The 18,022-nt window shown below is 36.1% G+C and overlaps 1 protein-coding gene across 1 annotated transcript in view; it reads right to left on the bottom strand.

Moving 5' to 3' along the window:
• FCHSD2 (FCH and double SH3 domains 2) overlaps positions 1-18,022 on the bottom strand; it is a 316,582-nt gene that overhangs the window by 144,555 nt on the left and 154,005 nt on the right. Inside the window, exons 6-8 of the mRNA XM_068554544.1 lie at positions 10,413-10,546; positions 6,641-6,695; positions 5,644-5,772 (exon numbers count right to left, since the gene is read on the bottom strand). Of these exons, the coding sequence (XP_068410645.1) occupies positions 5,644-5,772; positions 6,641-6,695; positions 10,413-10,546 (318 nt within the window). The remainder of the gene's footprint in view (positions 1-5,643; positions 5,773-6,640; positions 6,696-10,412; positions 10,547-18,022) is intronic.

Below are 18,022 nucleotides of genomic sequence, written 5' to 3'. Positions count from 1 at the left end.
GGGTCCTAGTGTTAACCTTTTCAAAAAGTCTTTCATTAGACTGACATTTGTTCCCTTTTCTAGTATGATGCATTATACTTCATCCTTCCTCATCCAAACCACTAAGAAAATATTCCACAAGCTTCTAAAAGTAAAAATATCAGTTTATATATTGCACAAGAATACACTACAAAAAAAGGAACATTTGAGGAACAAACTACCTTACCTCCCAATAGTCAGCTGAACTGCTTTCTATAGATTTGATGAAATCAGTTATCTGGTTTCCATGGCTTAGCAATAGTTTGTTTTTTTTTTTTTTGGTCATTGTTGTTTTAGTTTGGAGTTTGAAAAAACCCTGCCTGATAATATACAGACACAGAGTAATATATTTAGTATCCACGCTAATCAGTACTGGCATATGGAATACAAAATATTCCTTGGAGAACCTGTCTAAATACTTTATTTAGAAACTGACATGATCTTACTCTTTAGAATAATTAGAACAGGGGACAATCTGCAATTTTCAATTGTTAATTTTATTCTACAGTTCTCTCAGAATTTATGACATTTACAGTATGCTACCGCTTATTATACTAAATTTTACCATCAAGAAGATTGGAATGGTATGTAGAAAAGAACACAGCATGAAATCTAGGAAAGAATACAGGGTATGAAGTTACAGCGACCTTGATTTAAGTCCTGGCTATTATATACATTAACTGAACCTCACTGAGCCTCTGCTATCTGACCTGTAAAACAGGGATAATGATATTTACCTTGAAAGATGTTATGAAAACTAAATGAAATAATGTATTCTGGGTACCTAGACAGAGAACCCAACAATGTTAGACACCCAAACAGTTGCTCCACTCTCACTCTCAAGTATTCAAGGTCTCTTCTACGCTCTCCCCCTCCTCAAAAACAAGATTTATTTAAAACAGAATAATAGAACTTCTGTTACTTAAAAGGACAATATATAACGTGTATAAAAAGTTTCAAAATTAACAAAAACACTCTTCATTATCTCATTTGCTCCTCACAGAAGCCAAAGGAGATAAGATAGTGCAGGATTATCCCACATTTAACAAGGAAAAAGGAAATAAGTTCAATAAGCTGGTATTACTTAAAGAGCTAATGGCACCAGCTCTGAAGGCAGAGAGACCTGCCAGAGTTGAATCCAGGCTTTGTCATAGTTTCCTCATTTGTAAAATGGGAATGATTCATCCTGCAAGGATTAAAATGAGATTGATTGTTCATTCACTCATTCATTCATTCATTCTTCAATATGTATTAATTTATAAACATTTAGCACATATTAGGAATCAAACACTGTACTAGGTAGCAAGGATGGAGTCTCAAGTGATACAGACACAATCATTGCCCTCGTGGAATGTATAGTTAAGTGGGAGATAAGGCATTTATCACATAATCACACAGATACAGGTAAAACTACAACCATGTTAAGTACTTCAAAGATGAGATAAACCATTTTATGAGGCCATCATATTGGGTGGGAGTGTAACTGGGTTAAGGAGATCATGGAAGTCTTCCTCAGCAAACAACACAAGAAAAGAGATCTGAAGAAATGATGAAGGGAGCAAAGAAGGAGTTTTGACCAACTCAAGAGAGATACAAGGATACTGACATTACAGTTTCCCCTACAAATGGTCCATGAGAACACCCTACAGTGAAGCTCAAAGTTGACAAGTCCCACCAACAGGCTAAAAGAGAGACTATGCACGGAAAAGAAAACTTTAAAATAAATTCTGTTATTGAGACCACCAGAATTAAAAAGAGAAGATAAAGCACAAAAACCTGTTATAAAAAAAGAACATTCAGGGAACAAAAGGATATTAAAACCATGTTTAAAAAATTAAAAACTTGGGCTTCCCTGGTGGCGCAGTGGTTGAGAATCTGCCCGCTAATGCAGGGGACACGGGTTCGAGCCCTGGTCTGGGAAGATCCCACATGCCGCGGAGCAACTAGGCCTGTGAGCCACAACTACTGAGCCTGCGCGTCTGGAGCCTGTGCTCCGCAACAAGAGAGGCCGCGATAGTGAGAGGCCCATGCATCGCGATGAAGAGTGGCCCCCGCTTGCCACAGCTAGAGAAAGCCCTCGCACAGAAACGAAGACCCAACACTGCCAAAAATAAATAAATAAATAAATTAATTAAATCCATAAAAAAAAAATTAAAAACTTAATAAAAGAGTTGAACTATAAAGCTGAAGAGGTCTCCCAGAGAGTAGAGCATAATGACAAAGAACAATAATAGAAAAAAGAAATTTGAAGGACTAGGCCAGGAGATCCAACATCTTAATAATTAGAATTCCAGAAAGAGAAAACAAAAGGGAAGAATTAATTTAAGAATCAAAGGACATATTGATAATATTTCATAAGCTTTTCAAAAGAAAAAACACTCAGATATGAAGAATGAAGAATCAGATGGTTTGGAGTTCTCAGTACTAACACAGGAAACAAGAAAACACGAAGAATTGTCTTCAACATTTGAGTAAAAATGGCTTTTAACCTTTAATTCTATAACCAAGTATGAGCACAGAAAAATGACATCTTTATAACATAGTATCTCAAAAAAATTACCTCCCATGCCCAGTCTCTCAAGAAAGTACTGGAGGATGTATTACACCAACGAACAAAGTAAACCAAGAAAAAAGATGCGATACAGACAGCTGGAGATCCAACATAGGAGAGAGGCAAAGGAAGGTCCCAGAATAACTGCATTATACAGGACGCAGAGGGCAATTAATCCAGATTAGAGGAGTAACACAAGACATACTGAGGGCTGTCATCACTAAGATCCTATCAACTGTTAATCTAAGAATAGAACGTCCAAGAAATATAAGGAAAAAAATAATCAATTGTTTAATAAATCCCTGAGAAGGCAGGAGGGAATGAGATATGATCCAAAGCTGAAGTGAAACAGTCATCTTTAGATAGTTATTGAGACTCCTTGGAAGAGTCTTGAACACAGGTGAAGCCTGTAACGGGACAATAATGGAGTTCCCTTTTAATGGTTTCTATTGTCTCTGTAAATTAGGAAGAAAGACCACTTGCTAAGTGTGAAAGAAAAGGGGTAAGTCAGATTTGAGGAGAAGGGAAAAAGTTGAAAAAATTGTTGAAAATAGTAGAGAAAGTCAACCAGGGAAATACAGTAGGATATCTGAGCAGTGTTGAGGGTCCATTTGATACTGGTTCCACATTAATTTATAATCATGAATCTGTTCTGTTGAAAAGTTTTCTTCAACAGTGCTTGGCTACTTAGATGCAGATATAGACAGAGTTGTTCATCCAGAGCTGGGATTTCATTTCATTTCATTTAATTTATAGGCTAGTGTGTTATTTAAATAATGAACCATATACTCTAACCAGGATATAGAAGAAAATGAGTAAAGGATAATATGCCCAAAGTGATCAGGATAATGCCAGGATAATTCCAAGCAATCAAAAAAAAAAAAAAAAAAAGATAGCTGCTATTACTACTAACCACGGTCCTCTGGCAGTAAGTGATTTCATTATTCTAATTTGTAATCATTTCTATGTATCTCTCTCTTTGACTAGACTGAGCTCTTTGAGGATAAGAAGAGTGTCTTGTTCATTTTTGCTTCTTCCCAAAGCCTAGCATAGTAGCTACTACACTCTAAGTGACTATTAAATGTGTATGATGAAATCAATGACTCAAATCTCCTGCTTCCAAGCTATTCATATAAATATTTTTAAAAAAGATTCTACTTAAGGCATTATAACTTAACAAAAATCCCGAAAATAGACCTTACCAAGACAGCTACTAAAGGGCCACTGTCAATTCAGTGATAGAAACTTACTAAGTAGCTAACAGCATGATTAATGGGAGTTTTCCAATACTGCAGCCTATAGAATAAGCACGCGGAAGAAAATGAATTAACACATACAACATGAAAATTGAGAATCCATCTTCCTATTTTTAAGGGACAGGAGGGACTCCTGCCTCTATTTTTTTTTTTTTTAAATCATTTCAGTACCCTCTAATGTTTCATGAAATGAGTAGTCTGAAGCATAACCTATCCAATGATGATCAAATACCTAGGTGCATAAGGACTTCAAAGTAAGTTCAAAGATACATAATCTGATTGCTGGCTAGGCCCATTAACCTCCTCTTTGATTCTGGCAGGGGGTAGATCCCCCAAATAATACTGTACCTTTCCTGGTTTATAAAAGGCCATAGGGTTTTAGGAAAGAGATCTTTTTTGGCTGTGGATTCAAGTTAAAAAACATAAAGATTTTATTTTTGCTGATGCTTAAACTAATACAGTGTTCATTTAAAAATATGCAAAGGGGAAAGCATATAGTTAACAGCTTTGTTGTAATAGCAGATGGTATATGGGGAATTACAAACTTAAATGTGAGCTGTATTAAAAATCTTTTTTATTAAAGGAGTTGTTTGAAACTGAGTATATATATTTCCCTAGAGAAACCAGGTTATACTGGGAGGCCAAGTCTCCAGTTGGTCCTTGTAAGTCTGAAGCACTGTGTAACACCTAATAAGATACTAAAATGTCTAAACCTCTAGGTCCAACATTTTATGGGAAAATGTATGCAGAGTTCTCATCTGGGATGTCAAAACAATCCCTTGTCTCTCTTACCACCTGTATCCTAACCAGCAGAAGTCAGAACAGGATAGAAGCCAGGAAAAGGGGATTTCAGACAATAAACAAAAAGGAAATAAAAAATTTTGCAATAGGATACTTCTTAGTTCAGTTTTACTCTCTCCATCCCTCCGTTTTTCCTTAAAGTTTCCAGTAAATGTCCTGTCTCTACTTTCAAGGAAAGAACTCGTAGTTTCTGGACAGAGTTTATCTCTTTTCCAGAGGCACTGTAGAAAAAAAAGAGCGCCCATTCCTGCTGCACCCCCTTCTCAACACCTCTGATTTGCAAAGCAAGCAATTCAATGAAAGCAATGTGGTTGGACAGTCATTAAGAACAATAAAATTGAGAGGGATGGGTTGAAAATAAAGATAGAATAATCAAAAGTTTGGGTCCTTGAGACAACAGGAGAGAATGAGATACAATTCAAAGCAGAACTTGTCTATCAACAGTGAGGGCAAACCTGGCAGCATGTTAAAAAAGTTTTCTGCTCCTCCACCATTTGTCCTTTACTTGAGTTAAAGTTAAAGATACATATAGGTGTATAAACAGAGAAAGATCAAGATCGAATTTTGTCATACAAGAAACTGTAACGCTACATTTCAGGGTAGAGACATTTTCATATAACTACGAGTTACATTTTCTCTTGTTTTACCCACAGGCACCTCATAAAATATTAATGCACAAGTTTACCTATCAATTAAGCATAAAATGATAAAATTTTAAAAAGCTAAGCTTTTAAAAAATAATCATATATTAATAGCCACTATACAGTAAATATCTGCTGCTGCTAGGGAATAATACAATCTTTTACTATGATTTGGCTTTAAACATTTTCTTATACTAAAATTAATTCAGATTACATGAAACAGAGGTCACCTAAACAATACCAAGTATATTCCAACAAAATGCGAGGTAGCCTGGCTGCTATTGTATAGACTCAATCCCATATACCCAACAGTCAACTCATGAGTTGTTTTGTCTTTAATGATACAATATTACCACAGATATTAAGGCTGTATTACCTTCATAATGTTAACTAAATCTGTTTGATAGTAGCGATCCTGGTGTGCATTTGCTGCCGCTAATGTAAGAAGATAATCATTCCTTGCATGGGTAGCTTTGGAATTACACTCAGATCGCCGGGCTTTTAACTAAAACATAGTAAGAGAAAAGAAAAAGTCAGTGCAAACTGATACTGTACTGAAAAACATATGAGGATACCACTCTTAGTTGGCTCCCCAACAAGAGTAAAGATGACCATGTGGAGAAACATTTATATGCATGTAAAAATTCTTCAACACTATTGAAGAATTAAATAAACAGTGACTAGAACTGTTTGACACAGTAAGAGTGCTTTCAAATATTTGTTATTTACACTTTAAGAATTTCCAAAGCTTCTGAGAGAACTTCATAATGTTTTGCTCATTTTATTCTGATGGGAAAATAAAGGTTCTCAAATTAAGTAAGTCCCTTATCTTCAAAGACTTGGGTAAATCTGCGGGAGTTAGAAAATAATTTGAAAAAAAATCAACACCCCCTAACGTGCCAAAAGAAATGCATGCTAGTTGGGAGCCAGGCAGACAAAGGTAGGTCACTAAGCTTATTTATCAGGTATTCTGCAGCTTGAGGATCCCACAGGAAAAATTCACTTGCATCTGGCCCAGAACATCTGCTCAGAGGTATAAATCTGAGTGAAATGGATTTCATTGAGCTTTCTAAAGCCCATGGACTTGTTAAAGTCTCTTGGACTAAGTGTTGAAGACAACAGGCTACCTAAGCAGGTTAGGTATAGAAACTTATCTCTAAAGCAATCTTGAGAAGCAGGGAGTATCCAAAGTGCTGACACTTAGTTGAAAAACCCTCATGAACTGGGAAAAAAAGTTCTTCCCTAATGACTTTAAAATGCTTCTCTAAATGAAAATCAGATGGAAATAATTGAACTGCACCCTCAAAAGGCCCAATTCTTTTTTTTTTAAGCTAAGGTTTCTCAATTGTGAAATATAGTTTTCAAAAACTCACCTTTACACTTGCCTTCTGTAAACTGATTCTTGATTGAAAAAGACTAAGTTTAGATCTATAATAAAAATAGAAAAGTATGTTAATAAAATTATCAAATTACATCATAATAAAATGATTAAATATTATAATTACTAAATTTTTTAAAAAGTGAACTTTCCCTGTGACACTATTCTAAAAGAGAACTAAATATATGGAAAACCAAAAGCAATGATTATTTTCCTTTATTTTACTACAAGAAGAATTTAATATTATGGTGAAACAGAAAATAGTGGGATTAATAAAATAAAAATATCCTGAATGACAAAAATACAATTTGATGAATCCAATATGTTGGTATCTCCTAATAAACAAGAGTCATCAAACTATAGGTTATTCCCAGGATCATACAATTGCACATGCTTTAGTTTCCACAAGGAAGCTTAAAGAAGCCCATGGATAACCAACCTATGGAGACAAAGATTAGCAGGCTTTCAGGGCCATGTGCCAGGAATGTGCCAGGAATATGCCAATGCCAGGAATGCAATCTACCGTATGATACTGACCAGGCTCTACAAAGACCTTAATTCCATCACATCTCCCATTAAAAGTTCTTCTTGTTTGGGTGCCTGCCTATGTGCTCCCTCCACTCTTAACATATCTATAGTATTCAGAACATAGAGATAAAGCCCTTGGACTTTCTGCCCTAATATGATTTTGTTCTATTTAACCTTCTCTTTTCTGGTGTCCTTATTTCCCTCAATCCCTCTCAGCTTGGGAGGGGAACCATAATCTAACAATCAGTAATTAAAATATCTTGGCTTTATGCAAACAACTAGAGATAACCATAAGGAGAAAAATGCTAAGGAACAACCAACATTCCCCACAACCAGTAATTTCTGAAGCTGCAATGTTTGTCTTGACTGCAGTGTCATGGTGATTGCCATGGGAAAAGTCAGAATGTGCTGGAAGCTATGCCATAATATGAAATAAAGTTGCAGACCATTTGGTATTGGAAGACAGAGCAAGCCAGTCTCTGCACAGCAAATGTGAGGACAGAAAAAGCAGCCTCTCAACTTTCTAACAAGAGAGAAACATTCAAGGACGTACAAACATGCATTCCAACTACTCCACTATTAAAAAAAAAGCTGGGTCTAAGAGACTCCTGTTATTTTTCTACCTTGCCATATTCATATTTGATGGGGGTTTTCTTTGTTTTTATTAATCAGATTCCTATTCATTTTGATCTAGAAAAGCAAAGGCCACAGAATTTAAAATTTGAGAGCGCCTGTTCAGGGTTAAGAAAGACTGTGTTTGGGGTATACTCATTTCTACTTTTTTTGTAGCCATTATCTAAATAGTCTGAGTTGCATCTGGATTTTCCAATGTAAGGATTCAAGTCTCTGGCTTCTGCTTCATTTTCTAATCCTCATACAATCCTTTTGTGGTAATAAAGAAGGTACTAATAATAGGTAAAATAATAGAGTTCCTGTCCTCAAAGATTATTATCTAGAGCAAATAAAATATATACAATGAACCACACTACATACTCTTCTTCCTCACCTACCTTCCAAATGTTAATGTTCCTTAGGTTTCCAAACTCAACTTCTCATCTCATTTTATATATGATTTCTTTCATCCCTTTAATTATCATCTGATATGCAACTGACCCCCAAAGCAAGATCTTCAGGCTCAAATTCTCATCTGAGAGTCAGATATATAACCCTCTACCAAATATATTCACCCCACGGTCCCACATATTTATCAGAACATACATATTCAAAGTGGAACTCAGCCATCCCTTCAAACTGTATCCTTCCTTCTATGCTCTCTCCTAATGTACACATCTCTATCTGTCAAATCATCTATCAAAACTATTGGGTTGGCCAAAATGTTTGGTTGGGTTTTTCCGTAACATCTTACGGAAAAACCCGAAGGAACTTTTTGGTCAACCCAATATATACAGCCCAGTTTTCATTCCCCTTCCTGATCTTCCTTCTCATCTCTACTTAGAAAAACCATTCTTCAGAACTGTGTCCAAACATCACTTTTTTCTATAAAGGTTTCCTTTTTCATTAGGCAAAATTAATCTATTTTCTATGCTTACATAACGGTGTTTTCACACAACTACTAAAATAAATTGATTACTAGGTGAGTGACTTTAGGTACTTAACTTCTTTAAGTTTACTATGAATAAACAAATCATAAATTTACTTTAAAACACGTTTGTTTTTAATTCTACGCTTTAAACTTCTTGAGGGCAAAACTTATCTACCTCATCTCTGTATCCATAGTACCCGATATAGAGTAATCATTCAATAAACACTTAGTGAGTGAATGAAGATAAAGAGGCATTTCTCTCTCTGTTGTAGAATTAATTTTCCAGAAAAGTTACACATTGAATTAAATGTCTAATTTGCTGTATCCCCTTTGAATCTGGGCTATATTAGAAGGCAGTTTCTTGCTATCAGCACCTGTGAATTAGACCTTGTCAAATCCACACTTCTCAGGAACAGCCCCACAATTGTCCTCATTTTCACCCTGTGGACCTTGGCTAAAGTAGGTATTTCTATATGCTCTACAAATCTGTCAATTCTCTGTTCTAGAATCCCTGAGCATTTTAAAAAACAATTTCTTAAGAACCATCATGAAAGGATATTCCTAACGGAGAGCACCTAATCTAAAAACTTCAGGTCTAACTGGGAAGATGGGTTCACTGACTCTATGAAAGTACAGGAAATATTTGTATGCTTATAAAAATAAAATAATAAAGATAATAAACTAAGTTAGGGAAATTAACATATTAAATATGTTTTCCAGTAACATTAAGCACTTTATGAGTATTCATTTACCATCCCTTGGGACAAAATAAACTTTCCAGGAGCCCCTAAATTTTCACAAGATGCCTATGAGATTGCTTAATTTCCTGCAGATAAAAAAGTATATTAGAAAGACAACCCTGACTCCTTCCTAGTCTGTACAAGTGTTCATAGCCTTTCTGATTTCATGACTAGGAGTTCAAACGCCTACATTTTCCATCAGTGAGCTCACCGAATGGGAGTCTCACCTTTCCTCAGAGACATCTTCAGAATCCCATTCTATAACACAGGTTTATTTTTTCTTAAAAAATTTTAATCTTTCCTCAAGTTGTCATTGCAAAAATCTCTACTGCTAGCTTTGCATTTCTTTCTGTTATAAACTGCCAGTTCCTTCTTTTCCTAATTATTCTCAAAATAAAGGACTTTTAATTTACATATATTGAAAGTAAAATTCACACACAGTTCCTAAAGCATACATTAAAAATTATATACGTTAGAACTTCATATAAGAGAAATTCTGGGGCAGGGTTTCTATACTGAGGTCAGTGGTCTTATTCACTTGATGCATCCGTAGTCCTTCAAAGGCATACTGAGGATCAAGGATTTTCGACTACAACTGATTTACTCTGGCATGAGAAAATTGAGGCTCTAAAACCCTGATATTTAGACACCATAGCAACTTTAACCAGACTTCTGCTAAGCTTCCAATACCATGTTCATTTGTCTTCTTTCCCTTTCAAAATTCAACTTAATGTGAAAACTGACTGATCAAATATTCCCATTTTGCTTATATTAATTTAAATAAAAATCAACTAATATAAAAGAAAATTTGATCTAAAGTATGTAACATTTATAGGTCCAACGAAACCAATATAACCTAAGAATGACTCTATGCCCTGTATTAACAGAAAACAAAGTACTGGCAAAAATAACATTTATTTGCATAATCACTTTTTCAGAAATGCTAAAACACATACTTTGCCTCGATGTCAGCTTTCTCTCGTACTGCATGAGCCATCTGTTCAGTCTCAAAGTACTTCTTTTTGCCTTTAGCTAAATCTTTCACTGTCTCTTGCAATTCAGTTTGGATCTTTGTCAGCTGGTCCACACACTGTAAAATACAAAGTGCAATTATTATGATTTTAGTCTTCAGGCTTACAGAAAATGAGTTTGTCCTAAGAACTATGCACTATGCCCTCAGGATGGAAACCCAGGAGAAGAATCAGCACTTTTAGTACCCTTCAAATTGCAAACTGAAATACAGTGAACAGCTGGTACTCCCATCTCAAGTAATGTATCGAATAGTGTCACAGTTTGCTTAACAACTCTGCTTTGAGAAATAACCTCTGAGTGCTACTGATAACTGACATTAAGCTAAGGCATAAGAAGAGCAACAGTGAAAATGCTCTTAGTGTTGGAGCATAGCAATAAAGGCAAAGGATTAAAGCAATTCTGTAATCTTCATAATATTAATAAAGTTTCTCTATATGTTTGGGGAACTGATGGTACAAAGGGTACTGAAGGATTCACTTCTGGGAAAGGAGGATTGAAATCTGAGAAGTCTGGCCACGGAGCAACTAAGCCCATGCGCCACAGCTACTGAGCCTGTGCTCTAGAGCCCGTGAGCCACAACTACTGAGCCCACGTGCCACAACTACTGAAGCCCACGTGCCTAGAGCCTGTGGTCCGCAACAAGTGAAACTACCCAGCGAGAAGCCAGTGCACTGCAACGAAGAGTAGTCCCACTCCACACAACTAGAGAAAGCCCGAGCGCAGAAACGAAGACCCAATGCAGCCAAAAATATAAATAAATAAGAAATCTGAGAAGTCTGACAGGATAAGCCCAAGATGAAGGAGAGAAGCAAGAAACCTGGGTACCACATAACAATTATTACTCAAAACTATCCCCAACTCAACTCTTTGCATACACATAGAGATTCTAGGAGAAGAGACAGACATAATGACTGAAAGAAATATTTAACAAATAAACTCTTATAACACAATGGGGCCAAAGTATCACTGCTTTGGGACTCTTCTGGATATCCAAAGGGGGAATTATTTTCCCCAGTTTGAAACAAACCACTGAGAAGTTTCACCAGTCTGAGGCCAGTTCAGGGCAGCCCCCATTGAAAAACTTCTGAGCCTGGAATAGCATCGCCAGTGCATGGTGGAGACTGAAAAAACACAGCAAAGCAGGAAGAGACATTGGTAAGTAAGGGACTATTTTGCCAGGGTGAGCAGTGTGGAATAGAACAAGGACATCAGAAAAGCAAGGATAAAGCACAAATAAACTTAGACATGTGACATATAGGCTAGAGTTTCACTACTTTACAGGAAGTGAGAGATCTGGAAGGTTCCCTATGGGTACATTTACTGAGCACCTAATAAGTGTCAGGCTGTGAATAAAGGGTAAAATAAGACAAAACAAAAAAACACCTCTTTCCCTGCTGCATGAAAACTGGACCCTTAACTTCCAAAGTCTGTTTCAACAGAAACCTGACTAAGACACAATGTCAACTGGGTTATTCAGCAACACTACGTACAAATATGAATCTACCTGATGGGTAAATTGCATCAACTTGGGAGAAACTACAAATGAACTACAAATATTTGATGGAGAAGTCTTGGCTTTGGGCTTCTGTGAGTATGGTCATTCCTGTATCTGGACATGTCCCTTGCAGGGACCTTGGAAGCTCTGTCCATAGAGCTGTAATAAAAGGTTTTCCTCTCCTTTAGAGTCTGTGGCTACCCCTGCACATGTGAGTCTCATTCCCTTGTCCCAGACCTGTCACCTGGGGACCAAACAGAATAACTCTGACCAGCTATGTAGACTGAAGCATAAACTGGTGGGAGAACTAATTCTACTAATGCAGGATGCCACCCTGCTGCTTAACTGTGTTCCCTGTCCTAATGTCCTTCTAAGTAATCCTCATGCCAGGTGTGGCCTACGATACTCATGAGTCTGAATGTTTAGTTACATTTAAGAAGACTCCCTATGTGCACTGCACAAGCACAATACACTATGTCCAGCACTGTATAGATATTACATCACACTTAGTCCTCAAAACAACTCTGTGATAAAAGTATTCATATTAGTCCAATTTTAAGATGAAGAAACAGACTTAAAGAGGTTAAACAACTTACCCAAAGTCATACAGTGAATCTACCATGTAATCCATTATAGTATGTACCCTAGTTTTGTGATAACCATTTTTTAAGGTTTCACACAGTTACTTTATCTTCAAATAGTAAGCTTTAAAAGAATTGACATATAACTCACATACCCCAGTGGTTTTTAGGATATTCACCAGGTTGTACAACCATTACCTCTGTCTCATTCCAGAACATTTTCATCACCCTAAAAAGAAACCCCATACCCATTAGCAGTCACTCCCATTTCCACCTACCCCCTAGCCCCTGGCAACCACTATCTACTTTCTGTCTTCATAAATTTCCTATTCCAGACATTTTGTTTAAATGGAATCATATAATACATAGCCTTATACATCTTACTTTTTTCACTTTGCATAATGTTTTCAGGGTTCATCTATGTTGTATCGTGTACTAATTCTTCATGCCTTTTTATGGCTGAATAATGTTTCATTAAATAGACATACTAAAATAGTAAGCTTTTATTTTGCGAAAAATCTTTAATTTTTAATAGTCCTTATCATAAACAAATCTCTTATTTACTAAATAATACCGTGACAACCTGATACTCCTATAGAGAAGTGCTAAACATCCCAATAATACCATGTTTGCATGTGTGAAGAGCTGAAAGAATGCTCCATGGCTACAATTAGATATTAATAACTAGGAACTGGGGCATGGTCTGAAAAAAGACAACTGTGTTTAATGGGCAAATGGGATGGATTATTTAAAAGAGGAGTCAGGTGTAAGGTATCTACATCCAAAATGTTCATCCAAAACAATGAAACTTGGCCTCAGAAAACTCATCAATGAAGGGAAGCCCAAGAGTCCCAGCGTGATATTAAGCACTGAAAGGGTCTGCTAATTTGAATATTTTGAGAGGAAATGAAACACAGTAGGTCAAACGTTTTCCTGAGGACTGCAAACCATGTGGATAGGATCTCAGTATATTCACACAAAGTGAACACCATGGGTACCTGAGCACATATGCATGCACACATGTGTGTGCGCACACACACACACACACACACACAGAAACACAAACACATAGTCACTCACTCCTTATATCCCTACCCTTTAAAGGACATCTCTCCTTAGTCTCGGGTAACCAAACATCTTATAGAGATTACTTTATTCATTTTCATTTATAAAAGGTTATTAAATTAAATTACTTTCTATATGTGCCACAATATCAGATGAATTTTGTGGCAGTTCATATCTTTAAAAGGATTTCTCAAAAATCTCATCAGAAAACTCTGGTTGATTCTATTCCTACTTGCTTTTTCCCTTTACATAAGTTTCTAAGATACTGTTTATCAAACAGTATTAGAGATAGCCTGTGTGCACACTGAAGAGATCTCTTGTGATCCTTTCTTCCCTAGCATTCATTAAAACGACAATCAAATGTTTCCATCACCCAAGTGAACTGTTCCAAGTGAGAGTAAGCTGGGTTCTTCTTCAAAGGAAAATGCCTGCACATAACAAAATATCAAAAAATATTTATTAAATAAAAGTCATCAAACTTAATTTGCAAAGGAATAGGATTTCCTTTCCAACTTTTAAAATAAATTTCTTCTGTAGAAATCCAATTTTCTGAGGTGGATTAAGTCATATACTTAAAAACAAGCTTAATAATAACCATGTTAAGAAAAGCCTTGATGTGATACATGCCCAGCTCTTTCTCAAGAGTTATCAGCACTGAGCAGACAGAGAAATGAATGTGTAAGTGTACATTAGGGCTAGGGATCATACAAAATGACAAACTTGGATATTAAAATTCAGGATCCTAGTGAAGAAATTAAAAGTACGATTCCTGAGTATGACAGATACTAGGATAGATAGACTTGCTAATAACTTGAAGACAGGAATAAAAATAAAGGTAACTTGGACTAATACATTGAAGGCCTACAAACTAGTGCATCCTCTGACCCAGTAGTCCTGTCCTGGAAATTCATCCTAAGAAAATAACTTTTGGGACTTCCCCAGTGGTCCAGTGGTTAAGACTCTGCGCTTCAGCTGCAGGGGGTGAGGGTTCAATCCCTGGTCAGGAAACTAAGATCCCACATGCCGCACTGTGTGGCCAAAAAGAAAAAAAAAAAAAAAGAAAAGAAAATAACTTTTTAAAAAGTTAACTTTTATTACCTTAGTGGTAATAAAACAGAGGAATGACTAAATAAAGCAGAGTAAATGAAAAATTTATTCAGAAGTAAAAAATAATAAACATAAAGCTTGTATAGAAACATTAACAATTAATTAGGAAATAGAGGATGCAGAAAACAGGATATCCTAAAACAAATTATCCATGTGTTAATTACAACTACTGTAAAAACTAATTAGGCAAAGGAGTAGGGAACATCTATAAATAGTCTACTGAGGTGAAAAGTTGTATGTATTTTTCTGTAAGCCTATTTAAACATTAAAGTCCAAGTATTTTTAAAGGATTGAATACGATTTGGAATTAGGAAGTAGTATATTCAAGTTCCTGCTCAATAATTTACTACCTAAGTCTCTCTAACATTCTTAGCCTCAGTTTCATCATTTGAAAAATAATAATATTTACATACCTAACACGTTGTCATGAAAATCAAATGAAACTATAATGGATATGGTAGCAGTTTACAAACTCTAAAGTATCATACAAATGTGAATCTCAATTATTTCAAGGAAGGTAAACTCTAGTATAAATGAGAAAGATATGGATAAAAGCATAGCTAGTTTAATATAAGAATGACAAATGTTAACTAGAATTATTGAGGTGATCATTTTGCAATATACACAAATATCAAATGATTACATTGTACACCTGAAACTAATAATTCAATTTTAACTCAATTAAAAAAAAAGAATAGATTAAATTTTAAAAAGCCATAGATCATTGTGGCTCTTGTTTTGATTTATAAGCAAATGTCAGCATACAGAAAATGATTTAGAAAAAGCCATGATATAATTCTCATTATAATCTTCACAACAGTCAGACGCTTTATAATTGTATCTGAAATTATTCCCAAGTATTATAAAAGAAAACTGATGAAGTAGAGAAAATTTTAAAAAGAACATGACCATTAAAATGTTACAGAGGGGGGACTTCCCTGGTGGTCCAGTGGTTAAGACTTCACCTTCCAATGCAGGGGGTGCGGGTTCGATCCCTGGAGGGGGAGCTAAGATCCCACATGCCTCACGGCCAAAAAACCAAAACATAAAACAGAAGAAATATTGTAACAAATGCAACAAAGACTTCAAAAAAAATTTACAGAGGGGTTAAAATCCAAATATATAAACAATTCATACAACTCAATATCAAAAAAACAAACAACCTGATTACAAAAATGGGCAGAAGATGTGAATAGACAATTTTCCAAAGAAGACATACAGATGGCCAAAAGGCACATGAAAAGATATTCAAAATTGCTAGTCATCAGAAAAATGCAAATCAAAACCACAATGCGACATGACTTCACACCTGTTAGAATGACTATCATCAAAAAGACCACAAATAACAAATGTTGGCAAGGATGTGGAAAAAAGGGAACCCTGTACTCTGTTGTTGGGAATGTAAACTGGTGTAGCCACTGTGGCAAACAGTATAAAGGTTCCTCAAAAAACTAAAAATAGAACTACCATATGACCCAGCAATTCCACTCTTGGGTGTATATCCAAAGAAAATGAAAACACTAATTCAAAAAGATACATGCACCTCAATGTTCATAGTAGCATTATCTACAATAGTCAAGATATGGAAGTAACCTAAGTGTCCATCAACAGATGAATGGGTAAAGAAGATGTGGTGTATATATATATATGTATGTATGTGTGTGTGTGTATATATACACACACACACACACACACACACAATGGAATACTACTCAGCCATTAAAAAGAATGAAAATTTGCCATTTGCAACAACATGGATGGACTTAGAGGGTATTATGCTTAGTGAAATGTCAGACAGAGAAAGACAAAAACTGTATGTTAACATTTATATGTACGATCTAAAAAATAAAACAAACTAGTGAATACAACAAAAAAGAAACAGACTCACAGATATAAAGAACAAACTATTGGTTACCGGTGGGGAGAGAGAAGGGGGCAGGGGCAAGAGAGGGGATATGGAATTAAGAGGTACAAACAACAATGTATAAAATAAATAAGCTACAAGGATATATTGTACAGTGTAGGGAATATAGCCAGTACTTTATAATAACTATAAATGGAGTATAATCTATAAAAATTTTGAATCATTATGCTGTACACCTCAAACTAACATAATATTATAAATTTTTGTATATATTATAAAATTTTATATTATAAATATTATATACCTCAATTAAAAAATGTTACTGAGGGAGAATTTTAAGTCAAAATTGGTTGTGGGCTTCCCTGGTGGCGCACTGGTTGAGAATCTGCCTGCCAATGCAGGGGACACGGGTTCGAGCCCTGGTCTGGGAAGATCCCACATGCCGCGGACCAACTGGGCCCGTGAGCCACAACTACTGAGCCTGCGCGTCTGGAGCCTGTGCTCCGCAACAAGAGAGGCTGCGAGAGTGAGAGGCCCGCGCACCGCAATGAAGGGTGGCCCCCGCTCGCCGCAACTGGAGAAAGCCCTCGCACAGAAACGAAGACCCAACACAGCTAAAATAAATAAATAAATTTATAAAATAAAAAAAAAAAAGTTGGTTGTGATCATGACAGAACAAGTTGTTTTAGACTATCTTCCTATAGTCTAGAAACTGTAAAAGTTAGACAAAAGAGATTTTTAGAAATAGCCAGCATTAAACAACAGCAATACACGCTGGACTTAAGGGACTGTGATATCTGGAAAAACAGAAGCACAGCTAGGTAAGCTCTACATTCACCTTGACTTTTCTCCTTAGGGCAATTGTTGAATCATGGCACAGAGATGTAGGATATAAACACAAAGTGGTTTTTTACTAGACTGTGGAAACAGAGGTTGGAGTTTGTGGATGCCCAAAGAGCAGGAACTTGAGAGGCCAGACCTGGAAAGAAGGTTACTACAGAGAAGCAAATCCAAAAATCTGCATGTGATTTCCCTGAGTCATCAGTTGACTTCTAAATGGCATGTGTATAGTGAAATTCCAAGAAATTCAGGAAAGAACAGTAGCTGAAAGGTTAATAAGCTGAGCAGTGAACAGAGGGATCAGAGAAGCTACATCATGTTGAGAAGACAAAGGTTGGAGTTCAAGTCTTGTCAAAGTAGAAAGGCTTTGGTAAGCACCCCATACTTTCAGGTAAGACCCCAGGGATAAGGACATAAGTGAAATAGACCAGACTAAAAAGCCTAAAACCAGACCCTAACACAATCAAGGTGATCTGATAGTATTCCATCTGCCTGCTAGAAAACTTAACTCTCTTTGGAAATAGAAAACATCTTCCAGAGCCTCTATAATTTTTATCCACCATGTCCAGGACTGTGAGGCCT

The sequence above is a fragment of the Eschrichtius robustus genome, chromosome 11, assembly GCF_028021215.1.
Source record: "Eschrichtius robustus isolate mEscRob2 chromosome 11, mEscRob2.pri, whole genome shotgun sequence".
Lineage (NCBI taxonomy): Eukaryota > Metazoa > Chordata > Mammalia > Artiodactyla > Eschrichtiidae > Eschrichtius > Eschrichtius robustus.
Note: the sequence above shows the minus strand (reverse complement) of the source record. Positions and strands in the feature narration are given on the sequence as shown.